Below are 18318 nucleotides of genomic sequence, written 5' to 3'. Positions count from 1 at the left end.
TTGGGCTGAAATTTGCCGCTGATAGCGGCGCCCAGTGCCCTTCCGCAGGCTGCTTTGCCTTCAGCTGAGACGCGGGTGCCCCGTGCATCCCTCCAAGTCGCTTCCCCAAACTGCCGAGCCCTCGCTTGCAAAGCAGATGTGTTTAATGAAGCAGACCGTAAAGCTCTGCACCGAGCCTGAAATCCAGGTGCATCTTTCAGCTTTTGCTCCAAACTCCTGTGTGGTCTTGAGCAAGTCTTTTAATCTGCTTAGCGCATCGGCTCCCTGTTTGCGAAACGTTGCAGCATTTCCCAAAATAAAGCATGACAAGGTACTTGATACTCAGCGATGAGAAACGATGCAGCAGACTTACGAACAAAATCAAAGTCCAGTGACGGACTAAAGTTTGTTTTCTGTCAGAGAAACCTTGGATTTCCTTTTCCCCCTTAATTTAATAAAAAATAAATTAAAAATGACACTGGATAAAGCATTGTGTTACTGCTAATAAATCTGCTGACTTGGAAAGCGGGCCTGTGGGCCTTATGACTCTCTTACCTTATTGGTCTACATTGTGAAACCCTGTAAATGATGTGGGGAGTTTAAATTCCAGTCGTCTTAATTAGCGTCTAGGAGCTGAATTGGTCCTGTTTAAAAGCAGGTTTTATGGCCCTCTTCAAAGAACAAAATTCAAAAGGATAACTGAAATGTCAATAAGGACATAACAATGTATCTAAAAGCATCACAAATATTTATATTAGAGACATATGTGACATATTTAGAGAGGTGTGTGTGGTTTATTTAATGCAAAAAGTCTTTAATTTTAGCATACCTTAAAAATGACATTGGACGTTCTGCTGAAAACATATGATTTAATATTACAGACTGAACAGGAATTAGTTGATGGAACGATAATAAACTTGAATGTAACATGCGATCCTCTGTTCAGAAGCACTGATGAACAAGGCAAAAAATAACCTTGTTCAGAGATTTTAATGAGTCACGGACTTTTATCATAAATGAATGCTAATGAGTTCCACTTGACATATGTCCTTTTTGATGTTTTTTATGATTAAAACTGTTTGGGTGGTCTGTCTTAAACTGAGTTCTTTTATTGTTCAAAGAGAAATCCTTCTTAGGTGTGTGTTTTTTTCAAAGAGAAGGAATTTATGCTTACATCTTCCGGGGAGCAGAAACATCAGAGCTTGCAATTTTATCTATATAGTACTGACTGCACAGCGAGCGCTGCTGAAAGCTGAGACTCCCCACGTAGACCTGGTTTTTTTTCGATCTATTAATAGAACAAAATACTAAAAAGTTTAAATACTTGCCATGAGCAACTGTACTGCTTTTGAACTGAAAACAAAAGCTGCCTACTTAGACAGTTTCTTTTCTTAAGGAATAGTCCCAAGTGTATTAAATCTAGTCTTTGCTTTTTGTGTGATATTCCTAACTGGGACGTATCCAGTGGGACCAATATCTCTTTTGTGGTCATTGCTGCAAACTTTGTTTTAAAAGGAACTGAATATTACCCTGCTGAGCTGCTTGTCTTTTTTTACAGCCAGTGTCTTGAAATTCATTAGCCAGGATCAAATGGATCTGAGAGAGGGATGAATTCTTAGAGATCATTATGATCTTAGGAGTTTTGTGAAAATTGGGAGCTAGGTAAAGTGTACCCGAGCAAATGCTTCCCCCAGGGCATGGCTTGGGGAAGCTTAATTTGGGGTATTACACGAGACATTGCTGCCAGTAACTTCTTTTTTCTTTTGAAGCGCTTTGCTGTCTGTAAGATCTGTACAAACAGCTAATAAACGTTGGAAGTTCACATATCTGAAATATTGTTAATCTACAAACAAAATTGGAAGCAGTTTAGCTATATGAATTTGAAATGTTATTTGTAGGCAAAGTAAGCCCCTGAATTTGAAAGCAAAAAATAGTAAATTTAAAAATCTTCTCTTCATCTCCAGAAACCTCATTATTAACAGGGTTTCAGGTATCTGGGATGACGAAAAGCGACTTGATTTACAAGGAGAGAAGAGCAATAGGCTGGTACAGAGGAGTTTTACATCCCCCCCCCACAAGTGAAGTATTACCTTAATTGAAAACCAACAGATCAGAAACTGAGAAACATTAAAAAACAAATCCCCCCTGCAGAAGCCCTCCAGAGCGGCGTCTTCAGCGGAGCGTAGCAAAGCGACAGCCCTACCCCGGGGCGGGGGGAAGAGCGGCAGCGCGAAGGAGCCCACGGGCAAAAGCAGCAGCCTGCAGGCCGGGACGAGAAACCTCAGGTCCTATACGTTGGGAAAAAAAATCTTTCAAGAGGTTTACCTGTGACAGAAAAGCTTTTTCCGGGATGAAATTACAAGCTATTCCTAGACACCATATTGGACTATTTTCCCCTCCATCCCCCCCCCCCCTTTTTTTTTACTGCAGGAGGTAATAGGCTTGGCTCTGGAAACTCGCATCCAGTAAGGGTGGAGTGAAGTTATTTTTGCTGCTTTCTGCCAGGATGAAATAAAATATCCCTAGATTGTCAACCTTAAAATTTTTCAATTTTTATGGAGCCAAGTACTTATACTCAATTTTTTAAAACCGTTTTGTGCATGATACTTTGTTTTGTTTACATACTGATGACAAAGAGTTTGTGTGTGTGTGTGTGTGTGTGTGTGTGTGTGTGTGTGTTATGAGCTTCTTAGAGAAATGCTGAGAGCTCTGTAGTTAAGACTGGAGACGGTGACAGTACCAGCTTTTCAGTTCTCTTCAATGTCAGTGAAATTAGAGAAACACACCTGAAGTGCCTTACATGACTGTCATCAGGGCAGTGCATTTTGTGAGGCTTGCAAGCCATTGGGTAAAGGGTTAATGGAGAGATTCCTCTTCTGGAAAGCGTTTTCTCTTTTTTTAGCTATATTATAATTTAAGCATCTTATGTCAGGAAGTCCTGATTAGCCAGTGGTTTGTCTGGTGCACTTTATTTAATGTTAGTGGTTTAATTTGAGAGCACTTTGATTTTTTTCTCTCCTCTCCCTTTTTCCCCTGAAAAAGAAAAAAATTCTCAAAACTCAAAAACGCCTTAAAGTAATTTGCAAATGGTATTCATTGCAATTTAGGAAATTTGAAACTGTACCAGAAGTCTGTGTAATATTTGAGGGAATGTGATCAGGTTGAAACACAACACTTCTGTCTGAAAATTTTATGCTGCTTTTTTTTTTTTTTAAATAGCCTCTAACTTTATATAGATGAGAAATAAGCAGCTTGTCTCCAAACTTCTCGTTTGTTTGAGCAGTAGCTATACTGTGTGCAGATGTTTTCTGCTTGTAAGCCGTTATTGTTAAATTGCACAGGTTAAGGAAGGTAGATGGTTGAGAGAGGTTATAACCTCATTACTCAGCGTGCTTAGATGTCCTGCTGACAGTGTCCTTCTGAGAGATCTTCTTGGGGTTCCCAGGGAAAAATTTAGTATGGGAACTCGCTCTGGAGTTTATAGCAAACCCACAGAGAAGGTGATGGTTTCAGAGAAGGTGCAGCTCTCTTTCCCTTAATTTTAACCATGCTAAATGACTTTTACTTTAGTCATTTACCATTAGCTAAGGGAGGAGGCATGGAGTGAGTGAATCCATATTCTCTTGGATTTAAAAAAACCTTGCGCCTGCTAGTTCTTTTAGGATGAGTTTGAAAACACTGCATTTATAAAAGTGGAAAGACAAAAAGCTGTGTGTCAGGCCGGTGCTGAGAGCGCTGTTGAGTTAGGAGAGCCTCACGGCAGACGTGTGTGTGTGGAGCAACAAGAGCTGGACGCCGCATGCAGACAGTCCCTAGCGTAGGGGACCAGGGGATGTGGCTCCTCATGTTTTGCTTGGTGTGCTGAGGGTTAAGGAGAAAGTATCCAGACTTGTACTTCTCAACTTTTTTTATTTCTGTGTCCGCCCTTAATGTTTTTACTTTGAAGGTGCAGACCTGCAGTTATGACCTGCAGTTATAACCAAGCCAAGTCTACAGACAGGGGGCTTGCTTTTCTTAAGATCCGTAAACGATGAACTCAGGAGTGTTGACCCCTTACGAGATCTGTGGATTGAAAATTCCTGAGCCAGGCAATTGCTGTGGAGATCAAAAAAATGGAAGATAGTAGAATAAGGTGGAGGAAAAGGTACTCAACTAGTAGACAGATTAGACAGAAAAGATTGAGAATACTGTGCTCCAGTCACTTCTGCCGCTGCTCTCCTCTTGTTTCTGGATTTATTCTTAATGAGGAACAGATGGTAGCTTATCTTACAGGCTTCTGCAGGTCACATCCAAGTGAATCTCTTTTGGGGTATTTTTAATAATCTCCTAAACAAAGTTGAAAGTATGGTGTAAAACAAAGATTCCTGCTCTGTGGGCTGTGAAATGATAATACATGTTAGGGCAGCGTAGCTGCTGACTGGCGGGGGGGAAGGTCTGACACTGGTCTTTTGATCTCCAAAGTTTGGGAGCCGTTGGTCTAAGCTACCTCAAGCCACAGGCAGAGGAGATTGAGCAAAAGGAAAGAGTTTTTTGTTCACAAAGAGTTATCAGGATATTGTTTTCATATTATGTGAACAGTGCCCAATGAGTAAAGAGGAACTGGATACAAAGCACAGGAAAGGTTGTAGGAAACACTTAGAGATCTCTGTTTTTGAAGTGTTAGCCTTGGCGATTGTTTTCTAAAGCGCATTTGTGAGTGTATAAACTATATTTCGTGTAAGTTTATATGCACCAAGCATTTGATAAACTAGTCCATTTCTCTGAATAGTAACCCTGGGTTTATTGCAGAGCGTTTCATCATGTGGTCTGCTTTGCTGAACTTCTTTTAAGTAGCTGCATATCTGCCATTTCTGTGCTGCTGTTGTTGACTCATTTGAATGATATAAAAAGCTTGAATGAAAACTGAATATAATTCAAAACAATACTTAATTCAAGAGCAAATTAAAACAAAGTCCAGCCACAGTTCTAGGAGTGAGTGTGTGTGTGTGTGTGTGTGCGCACGCGCGTGCTTTTTAAATGCATCCTTCCAGTCTTATGGCTTGTAGTCATGTTTTTCAGTTTAGGCAAGGTTAGATACCGAACTTAGGGGGTCTTACTTCTCAGACTAATAGGATCAGAAATGCAGTGAGGTATGAACACTTACTCCCCTGAGACATTAAAGCTCTTACTGCACTTGGAACAACCTCTGTAGGACATAAGGAAAAAATAGATTGTTCTTGTTTGACTCATGAGGGTGTATGGTCTATCCATGCTCTTTAGATAATTTGCTTTTCTGTGACATCTTTGAATAATGTTGAAATGATTTAAAAAAATGAAATACCTGATAGAATTGTTATATGTATACAATGTCATTAAAATGAGAAAATTTACATGGCCCATGTTATTTTCAGGTTTGCTGTAAACTACGTACAGTAGCTATAATGACACCAGCCCTCAGAGAGGCAGCAACAAAAGGTCATGGTATCCACTTGTCACCTTCTTTGTCCTCTAGAGCTATGGAGTCTGATACAACTTTGTGCATGGAAAATTCCAGAGCAGTGGAAGAGGCGATACGAGAGGATCCCATCGCACGGATTACGTGCTCGGTCCTGGGGTTCCCCACGGCTGAGCCCACCCTCAGGAATGACCTCTTCAGTGGGCAGCATTTTGGTTCTCCACAGTCCTCCAAGCGCTATCAGTCTGTCTTGTTAATGAGTACCAATTCTGCGTTTAGCAACAAAAGCGGTAAGCAAAGGCAATCTGGAGAGCCCGACTGCTCCAAGATGAGGAATTCCTTATGTAATGGTGCTGACACATCATTCGGGCAGATCAGTCGTTCACAACCTGAGCAACAGGTCAAGGGGGAAACTTTTTCAGAGACCACATTTCCGAATTTGGCAGAAATGCAAAGACTTTTGGATTCAAGTGTAACCGAATCCAGTAGCACAGAAGAAATGCAGCTTTTAAGTGGTAAATGGTACAAGAAGAATGGGTTTTTGGGTAGGGCTCTGGAAGTTTGTGCCGAAACAAAAAAAGGGGATTTATTACACCAAATTCTTCACAGGCCTTCAGAAGGGATTTTGAGCTGCACCCGGGAGGAGGTGTATGCTCGCTTGCTCCAGTGTGTCACTAAGCAACAAATGGAGATCAGTCGCGCCAAAAGAACTCAGAAACGTTTACAAATGCTCCTGGCAAAGCATGTTATCAAACACTGCGATCAGCAGCTGAAATGCTTTGTGAAACATCAGCTACAAAGAATGAAGGTTTTCCACGAACCAGCCAGATTTTCGGACAGTAGCTCCCTTAGGTGCGCTGAAGGTTGGCCAGAAAACAGCGCAGCTACTTTGGAGGATAGTTCAAGTAAAGACGTACAGAATGGATTTTGCATTGCGCCGGGTGAAATCCGGGGGTTTGCACTTTCTGCCGGAGGGCTGCTCTCTCGCGTGGAGAAGGATCTGGACTCTGACGCAACATGTAGCAGCTCGGACGAAGACTGCGATGGGCAGACCGCAAGAACGACTGTGGAAGCGTAAGTGTTAAATTACTGCTAGACTCGTGCTTCATGGTTATAAATCAAGCCAGGAGGGCCTAGACCTGCAAATTCCTTCTTGTGTGAGTAACCTTACTCAATAGATAGTGCTAACTGAAATCAGCAGGACTGCCTGCGTGAGCTAGGTTTGGCAGGATCCGGGCAGAAAGTAAGAACTGGTTACAGCGTTTGAGGAACGTTACTCTACTAGACTGTAGAAAGCTAGATTTTTGTACTCTTATCTATCAGTTTGCATTGCATTAATGCCACTAGTTATTCAATACTAAGATGATGCTATAAATTTAAACAACTAGTGATAGAAGTGCTCTAAATGATATTTTTGGCTGGTATAAAAATAATTTTATTCTTTGGCAGTATTAAGAATTAGTCAGTATTAGGATCTTAAAATCGACTACTATGTGATAAAGAGTCAAAAAATGATCATCTGATGTAGGTGTCAACCCATCCAGTCGTTGGGGGAATGTAACACTGAAAAAGCTAGGTGTCAGGACAGTGACATGCAAACAGAAATTCCTGCACACAGCAGCTTGGTAAGAATCTCATGGCACTTACATTTCTCGCGCTTGAAGTCAGCACTGTTTTTGTCCAAAAACTTTGGTTTTTAGACTTAGTGTTTCCTGATGTCTTCTTATAGTCTCTGCTGTTAAGAAATATCTGGAGAGTATTAAGAGGGACACTGAAGTTTTAGGGGAAAAATAAACATCAATTTTTTTTCTTGGTCTGTTTCTTGAAAAGCGTAATGTTCGGTAGAAATCAAGGAGGCTTCATCATAAATTGCACAGTCTGAAAGTGCCCTGTTACGTGTTTATTAGCTTCAGTTATGAAAGCTTCAGTATAGCATGGTTGTAGTATCAAATTGCTACTGCATTTTGTTAAACTCTGTAGGTCTGGAAAGCAGATAGGGAGAAAAAAATGCAAAGTATAAATGAGTTTTGATTTTTCTTTTACATACTGTCAGAATGATAAATACTGTATTAAAGACTAAACCAAAGCATAATGAGTTACCAGCTAAGTTATGATTGTCTTAAAGGTTTGAGTCCGCAAAAGATTCTAGTCTCCTTCTGAAATATTTTTAATGGAAAAAAAGCATCGTTGGCTCTTCCCAGCGTAGCAGAATCAACATCCTTCTCGTCGCTGATAAGGGTGAACTTCTGAGTAATAGTTCTGCCTCTGGGGTTCTTATCTTGTGAGTACATAAACTGAATCGGAAAAACTGATGAAAAATTAATTCTAATTCTCAAAGGGTAGTGGATAATCTAAAACTTGGATTGAGTTTTTACATGAATTATTTTTTTTTCCTTCTTGCCAAGGATATTGCGGTTTCTAATTCTGACGTTCCTTCACCTTTATTTCTCCTTCTGGCCTTTGAATTGCTTGCAGTTATCTTTCCACGTAAAGGTTATTTGGTGTGTTTTGTTGCTCCGAGGAAAAAATCCGCTGAGGACTATTAAATACAAAGACGCCACCTCTGGCTCAGGAAATCCCCAGGCTGCCACGTGCTAGAAGCTGGGAAGTATCCGAGAGGAGTGCTGCTCCATGCCTGCCTCGTCGATAGACTTCTCCTGGCCACCGTTAGAGATGAGAGACTGGGCAGATGATCTTTAGCCTGACTGAGTGCAACGTGTTCGTTTTTTTTTTCCCCCCCTTTCGATGTTCTTACTGTTGAACAACAGTCCCGGCGCGGAGATGACTAGGTTAGCAGTGTGCATTAGCTAAGGCCTCGCTGCATTGTAAGTGCAGGAGTCACCTGTGTTTGAACTGTGCCCTCACACCAGCCAGCTCAGGGTTAAAGTACCACCTAATTTAAGCTGAAGGTTTTTGTCTGTGTGCATAGGCTGAGGCGATGCTTGAATTAACATTGCAGTGAGGACCGGCTGTCTCTTGTTTGAATTTATTGCCTCCTTAAGCTTAGAGTGGCTTTCCTCCCTGCTCCACCTTTCCAAGGTGTGTCTCTGTGGCTGAAGGCTGTGCTTCTGCTAGATGACAAAGGTACACCGGCCACTGACCAGCGCGGTTGCTGGGATTTGCCATTTTCTGAGCTTTGAGGTTCTTCGGATTGCCTTTGGGCTGGACAAAAGAAACAGATAAAGTTAGGATCCGTTTTTATTTCTTGCTAAGTGGATTTATGTTACTTTGAAATGCCTTTCTCTCCTAGGGAACTGGCTCTCAGTGCTTTCCAGAAATAATATGATTACGTGGGTGAGAAAACTCACTGCCTTGCTTGTGACTTTTATTTCTCATAGTGAAGACTTTTGCTGAGCTGCAAAGACTCTTCCTTGCTGTGATATTCTTCATCGTATTCAGTGGTAGATGTTACAAGCTTCTATTAATGTTGTGATGAGCAGGGAAGAGTGTCCTGGTTCCCTGTCACTCAGGTAGTTTCTGTTGATCTTTTGTACGGTCACTGTGTGGTATGCGCTAAAAAAGGAGTCCAAGCTTGGAGGGAAAGAAATAGGCTGAAGGAAACTAATTTCCCAATATCACAGTTTGCGCAGTGCATCTAACTTAAGGCAGTAATTGTCACTTCACTGTGTGTTTATTTATTTATTTGGACAATGCAATGTGCAAGGGGAAAGGTGTTTCTGGGTGCCGCATTTCCCTGACAGCAGTCTGTGTTCTGTCAGAAGGGTGAGAGGTTCTGGTTCCTGCTCCAAATTCTTCGTGATAGGAAAAAGCCTGGAGCTGTTTTTAGCATTTTGAACCTGTTCATTCTCATTATCCTGAAAAGACTTGTGCCCAACGAGTGTTGACATAAGCTCTCCTGAGCTGTATCTCGATGCTTTGTGTCTCAAGTAAGATTGTCTTTATCCATCTATTTCAATACCTATATTGTTTAGTTGTAAATAGCTATTAGAAGACATTTGGACTGTTGTTCGTCCCTCACACATTATATAGGTGCTGTCCTCAGATGAGAGATTCTTGGTCTCCTGGTGAGCTCAAATCTCTTAGTTGGTAATTCATAATACTTATTGGACTTCTCCAGTTTCTAGAGTAACTGGAAAGTCTCATCCATCTCAGGAGCTCAGTCAGAACATACATGGTCCTTTGTAATATTTCCCACAGGGAAATGTGAAAAAATAGCTGGCTCTTTTGGGGAATTTTATCATTTTGCTGCTACTGTCAGCTCAGGAATGTCTTTAATATGTCACAACTTTCATGGAAGGTTTCTTAGGTAATGCACCAAACTTTCATCTGTGTTTTGTATTATGTTCTAGTACTGTTGCAGCCTTTGGGAGAGGAAATGCCATGAGATGCTGCATAGGGGATGTGATAGTGTACACTGTCTGGTTTCTCAAAGGCAGATATTAGGTGCCTTCCAGACAGTAACCAAAATGGAGGGAGGGCCCAAGGGGGATATCGCACAGCTGAGTCTAAGTAGCTGCCTCAGGAGGTCCCAGCTCCGATCAACCACCTGAAGTGAAACAGACAGCATCTCACCAGCTGCATTTCCTTGGAACTCGTTGATTTTCTTTTTCTTCTTTTTTTGTGGTTCGTGATGACAAAGGTTATCCATACAAATGATCGCAGATTTCAGACAAGGTGGTTTGGGGGAGAATACTTGAAGTTTTTCAACAGCGCAGCTCTGCTCTGGATGCTGCAGATCATAGCTTTCTAGGCCAGCTCTACATCCTCCTTCATGTACTTGTGTGTGCTCCTGATGTGGTTAGAAGTAAAGGTTTGGTTGCTTACAGATGCACCACAAAGAAGTCTGATGCTGGGGTGATGTTAGGTGGGAAAGCTTCAAAGTTGCAAGGTAAAGATAATTTCTTCTTACATGCATGAAATGAATGATCTTTCAAGATCAAAAGATAGATCACTGTGATCCTTTGAAGGCACAGCTGCTCGCGCCATGAAATAGTAATGTATGTACGCAGCTGATAAGAGACAAAAGCTTCTTACAATAGAATTTTCTGCAGAACAAGTAGGTGTCTGTCTAGTCACAAGAAGTCTGGCTTGATGGGCCCTCCTGAAACGTTCCTTCGGCAAACAGTCCTCTACTCTGTTTTCCCAATCCTCCTTCCCCCAGCTGAATTCAGTCCTTTTCCAGCACTTGGTGGATTTTTTTCTTCTGAAGTACTTTTATGCTTTTCATCTGATTTTTTGCAAGACATGTTTTACTGATTATCTTCCAGCAACCTCAAGCCTGACGAAGAAGCACTGTTACATTTTTTCCATGCCCACAGGGTTTATTGTGCCTGGAAACTTTTATGATGAATGTGCAGAGATAGTAAATCCCCTGCTTTTTTTTTTTTTTTTTTTTCTTCTCTCTCCTCTTTCCCCCCCTCTTGCCCTTGGATTTCCAACTGGAAAGAGAGAAGATGGGAAATCTGCTCTTAGTACAAATACTTGGCAGGGAGGGGAGCAGTAAGGGGGAGAGAATACAGGAAGGAAGAAAATACTATGACTGATATCTCCAGATCTAATCTGTTTGTTCTAGATTATTTTCCATTTTTCCTAGTGTTTTTTCTCATGGCTAATTGAGCAACATCAATGCAATGCTCCAGGCCGCACTATAGAAGGCAGTGCTTAAGGGCTGAGGTTTATTGCCTGTCTTTGAGCCCTATTACAAGGGGAAGCTGTTTGTTTTTACAAGATCAGATCCTAATTTTCTACTCGGAGCTGTAGTTTCACTTCATACCTGATAAGAGAACTGAATTCTGTTTTTTGGGAAGGGGAGGGGGCAAGAGTCTGCCGAGACTAAATACTACTTTTTCTTTTTTGTAATGCACAAAACCCCAATTGTTTCCAGTTTTTAAGGCCTCTTCAGTTTTACAAGTCCAGAAAATGTCTTATTTACATGAAAAATTAATGTGAGGCCTTTTGAATAAGTATAGACTCATAGGTGCTAATAATATGCTGATTTTGAAATGTTTTATACATTGCTTTTTCATGAATTCCATTCTCTCAGTTCTTGGCTCCTGTCACTAGGATGTGGGAGGAGAATTGTTACCAGGGAATGAAAGAAAAGCTAGCTTTATATTACGTTCTGTTTTCATTCTAGGGATACATGTATTATTTCAGAATATATTCAGCTTTACTTGGTTGGATTTCTATAAGATGAGCTTACAACTCCTTTAGGATCCCACATGCATTTATTGTTTTCATTTTGAAGCCTGATGTATGGCAATAATAACTTGGTTTGGAGCAAGACTTCTTTCTTGCAATACCAGAGTAATGCTCTTGTGAGTGAAGATCCTGATTTCTGACCTGTAATTGCATTAGTATTTTTGCAGCTGCTGAAAGCAGACTGAAAGATTTCAATGTAAGGCAGAAGGTTTGACAAGTTGTAACCTGCAAGGGAATCTCCGAGCTGGGAATGTCAAAGCTTTCGAGTTAGATAAGTGTTGAATGCATATTAAATAAAATCTTGGCAATTAAATAAAACTTCTGAATGACAATTTAGTAGGTAGTCAACATAGTAGAATAGAAAATCTAATAATCAGACACATATGTACATGCACGATAACCTCGCACACTTTATTAAATAGTAGATTTTGGTTCTTGATGTGAACTGCTGCTTAGTAAGTATTTTATGGCTAAGTATTTTACTTCTGCTAAGCCAGTAAATGTGTTTGTTTTTTTAAGATTTATTTACAAATAACAATGAACTATGTTTGATAACATCTTGTAAAATAAGAAGATTATTACTTTATTTTGTAAATAACACTGATTTCATAAGAATCTACTTCAAAGGGATATGTCCAGTGCCTTTAAGAGTCGGTGCACTTGGGTCCTTCCTGATTCAGGAAATCATTTAAATGCTTTCCTTTTCACATGAAATAAAAAGCGTGCATAAAGACTTCCCAAAATAGGAATGCTCTCCTGTAACAGGATTTCATTCATACTGCTAAATATGGATTAGGAATGTAACTTGAGAGGTCAAATTTAAATATATTGACCTATGCTCTTTTTTATTTAAACTGAAATAGCTGTAAATGTATTTTTACTTTTATTGCAAATTTACTTACATCCAAACATTTTACCTAGCATCTAAGTTCTGGATCAACTGTTTTAAGTTTTGTGCTCAGAAAATCTCTTGCGCAGAAAAGAATAAGCTTCGTATCCATCTTTTGCATCAAAATCTGACTGTTCACATAGCTAGATGAAGCTAGTTGCAAGCTGAGTTAGATGCTCTGGGAATGCCATACCCACCTCCCTCCCGTGAGGATGCGGACACAGCTCTGGGGACCAGCTTCAGTGGCAAGGCTGCACTGATAATGCTGCTCGTATAATGTGCTGCACTGATAATGCTGCTCGTATAATGTTCCCCTTCTAAGTATCTTTACTGTAAGCTCTCTCTTCACTTATGTTAAGTATGAGATCCAGTTGTAGCACTACTTTCTTTCTTGTTCAAGAGCAGTTGTATGATACTTATTTAAAGAGAATTTCTAGGCTTGCGTTCCTGGAGTTTTCTGGCTGGGCTACTGATGGGTGCCGTTGCAAAAGCAAGGAGAGAAGCGGCTTTCCTCTGCATACCCCACTACCTGCTGCTTGTCTGCTCCTTGGTGGCCTAACTACAGCTTGCTGCGGTTTAGTGGAAGAAGCTGGGGGACTGATGGACCCTTACAGGCTTTATTTCCTAAATTGCTTTGAACAAGAGGTATTGGCAGAGATGCATTTTGCAGGGCTTTTTTGTTTTTTATTTAAAGAGAAAAGTTGTTGTTTATTTATTTCCATGTGTTTTTACTTCTTGGGCAGTTAATATTCAAACTGAGCCCCACCTCCCCAACCAATTCAGCCTTTTACCATAAACAGCTCTAAAGAGCTGGGTAAACAGAATTGAAAAGTACCTAGTGGGTCATAAAGTCAACCGATGGGAAAGTTCAGCACAGAGGCGGGCCGTGCCGCTCTAAGAATCTGAATTTTTCTTTTGTTGAGCCCTAAATTGAGCTAACAGTTCAGTGTGACTGTAACAATTCCACTTTTAGTATCAGACCTGTAATAATTGTGTGTTTCTATGCAGGAACCCCACAGCTGGCAAACACTGGCTGTGGCACCTCATCAACGTAGAGGATGCAGCTTCTCAGATAAGGGAGCTTATAGAGCTCCAGTGTGATTCTCCCCGTGAACTTTCTCCAAACATGTAAAACTGAATGGAGTGTGCAGTTACTTTCCCTTTTTCTGTTTATATTTTCAGTTATCTGCTATAGGCTTTTTTTCCTGGGGAGTGATTTTTTTTTTTCTTCCCCTTTCTTCTCCTCCCTCTGCCCCTTCTAAGCTGATTTGTGGAAGGTGTAAAAATCTTACTCTGTTGCTATTTACTTTTCCCCCAAGTAGTTCTGTACCATGAATTTTCTTTTTGGGGAAAGTCACAATTATGCTTGATAACTTCAGATATTATTGCATAACTTCCATAGGCCTCATGGCTCAGCTGAAGTATCAGGTTGGATAAAATTTTTCCGTTTGGGAAAACAAGGTGCGCATTATGTGTTAGTATCGACATATGTTATTGGATGCAATTCTGAAAGTATTAAATGGCAACAGGACGTCAAAGACGGCGGGACCGGGCGCGAGTGCCCGAAGTTGTTGTGATAAGCAGTTGCCGATGTCTGCAGATGATAGGGAGAACTGTAACCCGTCTGTTCCGAAGCCGTGCGGTGTTTTGGGGGAAAACATCCCTGCCAGGTAAAGATTTCTATTTAGCATCCAGAAAGATAGGTATGCCTGACAGCTTGGAGAGAATGACCTGCTTGCAGATCTTTGCAGAGATTGCGGTGTAGTTCTGAGCACCGGAGAGCCTCTCTGAATTGATTTTTTTATTTTATTTTATTTTATTTTATTTTATTTTATTTATTTATTTATTTATTTTCCCCTCTCCAGCACACAGCTTGGTTTGACGCTGGTTATCACAAAACAGCAGCACGTTGCTCTCTGCAGTCGTTCTGCTGCGCCTGCTTACGGACAGTCTGAGCAAAGGCTTGCAGAAGACTGCTAAGAGTAAATGGTGTTTTGTTACATTGTCTTGATCAGGTGTGGTAGCATAGGATGATATTTCTTCCGGTTTGTTTTGTTTTCATCTTTTTTGAAATGCTTAGGAGAGATTCATAACATTCATAACAGCATTCGCTGTTATTCAGCTACGTGGTTATTATGGATTTAACAGTTAACTGGTCTGGGGATTTAATGCTTCAACAGCAAGCAAAGTTGGTTCATTCTGAAAGCAAACATTAAGTAGGTGTGCTGGAAGAATTAGTCCTTGAAAAAGCATTTACGGGTCACTTCACGGTTGGACATGTTTGTTCAGCCATTGCAAGTGTTGGAAGTTTGTGTTAGGAGGGGGCATTTTTATCTTGCGAGTAAAATCTAGATAAGATTATCTGAAATACGTGCACTGTGTCTCTCAAGTCACCTCGTTTAAATGTTGGATATGACACCATCTCCTACTTCTCATAGGTGTTCTCTTGCTAAGTGTCAGTGTTTGGAGGGGGAGGAGAAATGGGCCTGCTGAACTTCAGTAACGCGGCGCCAGAGCATGGCAAAGCCTTGTGCTCACCTTGCGGCTTGCGGAGAAGGTTGGTGTTGGAGGCAGCCGCTCTCCGAGCATTGCCGTGTGGTCAGGCACAGGAAACCTGAGTGTGACGCTGGGGTAACGCTAGCGCCGGTTCGGGCAGGTCACAGCCTCGCGGCTCCCGTCCTCTGGGACCCCCACAGTACTAGTTTGCTGTTTAGCGTTGGCAATATGGTGCCACGTGGTCAATATGAACTGTTTTGTATCTCTGTACAACTGAGTGAGCCTCCCGGGAGAACTGGGGGTACCCCCCCCGCCCCCGATATGTCTTAACTCTCATGAATTTCATCATGAGACATGTGATGTCTGGATAGGATTTAAAGCTTCTGGACAAATTTCTGGTTTTTTTTGTGTTTTTTTTTTTTTAATGCTTTTCAATATCCAGAGTCATGCCCGTCATCGAAATGATAAACCTCTGCAGTTATTTTTAGTGACTGCCACCAAGGAAGATGATGAGCTTTTTACCCTGACAGTGACCTGTCTGTAGCTTACGAGTTGCTTCTTGCTCCCAAATGCTCGTGTGGAAGGTGCTGCCGTGGGACTGGCAGCTCCCCGGGAGCGCGGGAGATGAGCCAGCAGGGAGGGCTGAGATCGGGGTCATTACGTCACTTTGGGACCAAATCTACTGCAGACCCAGCCCATCATCTCAGCGCTGAGACCAGCCCAGCCCGCAGCCTGCTCTGAGGGCTCCCCGTCCAGCCGGTGGCTTTGTGGTGAGCAGCACTGGCCACCTCTTTGTGAGTCTGTATATTATGAGAGTAAACAAGGACTAGGAAACGATGTCTTTGCTATAAATTAGGCTGTGGGACCAACTGAGTAGGGAAATGGCTATGAAAATTAGATGCCAGAACAGCAGGGATTAAACTGAAGGGAACTTGGCATGGCATGAAGAGGAAAATACACCGTGTTAGGAGGTGGAGGAGGAAATGCAAGGGCAAGAGGATGTCAGGAGCAGCCGGTCTTAGAGTTTTTGAACTGGGGAAGTTTTGCCCACACTGTGTGGGTGCCTTGCTCCCTGCCTGGTTCATCTGCAAGAACTTGTAACTTGACAATTATACGTTATGTATGAACTGTTTTTCAGGCCTATTGTTTCGCTTGCTTATAGAGATAAAAGACTTATGTCCCCTGTAAACAGCACCCCCCCCTCAGAAAAAAAAAAAAAAACAGACCCAAACAGCTGTGTGTGCCTAGCACAGCAACTTTATTTTGGCCAGCAGTTCCCCTTTGCACTCCGTTAGGTGCCTGCGTTTGTTTCTTGGCACAGACTGACTTTAGCTATCGGGAAAACATAAGTCTCACCCACAGCTTAATGGAGGCATTGGTAGAAGGAAATGCTTATCAAAATTGCTGTTGCTTTCTGTGGTGCTGGTTTGATTACTTTAAAACATAGACTGTTCTCAGTTCTGTTTTCCCTTTTGGGGAAGGTAGGAGTGCTGAGGGGGTGACAGCTGAGAGGAAGGATTCGTATCCTGTAGTGTCGATCAACTTTTTGCAGTTCAAGCAATATATTATTTAAGGCTCATCACTTGCCTCTTCGGTCTCAGCAAAAGCAAGTAGCTTTAGTGAAATGCTTATACTGCCTCTGCTGGTGTCTGCAATCCCAAATTGAAATCTTTCCCACACTTTGGGGTGATACAGTACAGTCTGAATGTTTTCCTCCTGCTTGTATTTCTGTCTGCATTTGTGTCTCTGCTCTTTTTGGCTAGTTGTTTCTTTTGCATTTATTTGTTTGCTCTCACAAGTTTCAGGGGATTGACCTCTCGCCGCTCAACCTGAACTGTGGAAATGCAAGCCAGTACCTCAGATGAGAAATTTTGTCTCTGATGCAATTTCAACCTGTGCGTCTAGGGAAATCAAAATGAGATGTTTTATTCATACGGAGTCAGTATTTCTGTGTTGTCTTGCATTCTAATAGTAGCGGATAAAAGCAGGGGATCATCTGCAGATTTAGAATCATCCCAAGAGCAGTATGTTTATACGCTGATAAACATTTCCATGTACTACGGTGCTGAACATTTGAAACCTCTGAAAATACAACGCCGTGGTTTACATTGAATTGCCAGCAGAAGAATGACTTTGAAATTCCTGTTGAGGGTGTATGAGGTTAGAGTCAAAGGCACAGAAACCAAGGGAAGATGCTTTGCGAAAAGAGCGCACAGGAAGTGGGACAGACAGAAACTTTTTTTTTTCACGTCTCATTCCCAGCAGAGCAGCAGAGTAGGGAGCTTTTTACTTTAGCACCTGCTCTGACTTCCTCCTTCAGCAACAGCCCTGGTTATTTTTGTAACCCCTTGTGGCTTTGCTCTTCTCTGGATGTGGAGTGTTAATGAATTTGCTGGTCCCGCCTTAAAACAGCTTGCTTTTTCCATATAAAGCTACCAAGCAGGAGCAAGAGGGATACCAGAGGAGCGTGGGCTTCCTAGTTATCCTGGTGCCAGAAGGAGCTGGTCATCTACTCCTGCTCATCAAAGGATGCCCCACCAGTTCCTGTTGCCTCGTCTTCTTTCCTGAGGGAATATTATACTGTACCCGCTACCATCCCAGGAACAGGATTTTCTTTATTTTTTCCCCTAATTGGAATAGTGGGTTGTTATCATTTGTCACGTGGGTTACCATAGTATTTTGCATGTAAACAGCTCGCTTTAAGACTATCAGGCTAGCTTATAAAGATTTTATCTTCCTCTAAGGTGCTACAAGGTTTAATATATAGTTTTGCAGACAAATAGACTTAAAAGCAAAGATGGTAAATAAAGAACGTAAGATGAAACAAGGGACCAGTGGCAGAGTGGGGAGCAGGCTTGAGCAGCTCGCGTGGCTCGTGCTTTTGCCTCTGGTGCATAGAGGTGCCACCACACAGCCGGGCCTGCCCCGCTGCGCTTCCTGCTGCAACAGCCTGCCTGCCTGGCTGCCTGCCTGCAGGGCACCAGACTGGGGAAGGGATCCAGGCTCAGACTTGCTCCTTCCCCCTCCCGGAGTTAAATTTAACCGCGAGCACTTCTCTAATCCGTGTCGCCGTGAAGCTGCCCTGGTGCCGGTGCTGGCGCAGGCGCGGGCAGGCTGCAGCGGCTGCGAAGGCCGGCCGGAGTTGCTTCCTTTGGCATGAGCACGCGCTTAAAATGTTTGCGCTTAGTCCGGTGGAGGAGCCTGAGGATGTCATTGTTACAGCATAATTAAATACTGTTAGTTTAATTATATGCTACACTTATGTTAAGGCCGTAAGAAATACTTATGTGGTATTTTAGAAGGAAACAAACATATATGTAATAGTAGATCTAACAGTGAATGCAATTAATTCAAGATC

The 18318-nt window shown here is 42.0% G+C and overlaps 1 protein-coding gene across 6 annotated transcripts in view; it reads left to right on the top strand.

Moving 5' to 3' along the window:
- Positions 1-18318, top strand: part of KANSL1L (KAT8 regulatory NSL complex subunit 1 like) — a 64403-nt gene that overhangs the window by 681 nt on the left and 45404 nt on the right. For 4 of the 6 annotated variants that reach the window (XR_010390052.1, XR_010390054.1, XM_064515328.1 and 1 more), the window contains exon 2: positions 5370-6487. Coding sequence is in view for 4 of the 6 variants with exons in the window: in XM_064515328.1 (XP_064371398.1) it covers positions 5400-6487 (1088 nt within the window). In the remaining 2 variants the exon portion in view is untranslated. Of the gene's footprint in view, positions 1-2102; positions 2265-5369; positions 6488-18318 lie in introns of those variants that run through there. The other 2 variants (XM_064515330.1, XM_064515329.1) reach the window with 2 other exon arrangements.

The sequence above is a fragment of the Dromaius novaehollandiae genome, chromosome 7, assembly GCF_036370855.1.
Source record: "Dromaius novaehollandiae isolate bDroNov1 chromosome 7, bDroNov1.hap1, whole genome shotgun sequence".
NCBI classification, from domain to species: Eukaryota; Metazoa; Chordata; class Aves; order Casuariiformes; family Dromaiidae; genus Dromaius; species Dromaius novaehollandiae.
This window is presented reverse-complemented; position numbering and strand designations above follow the sequence as displayed.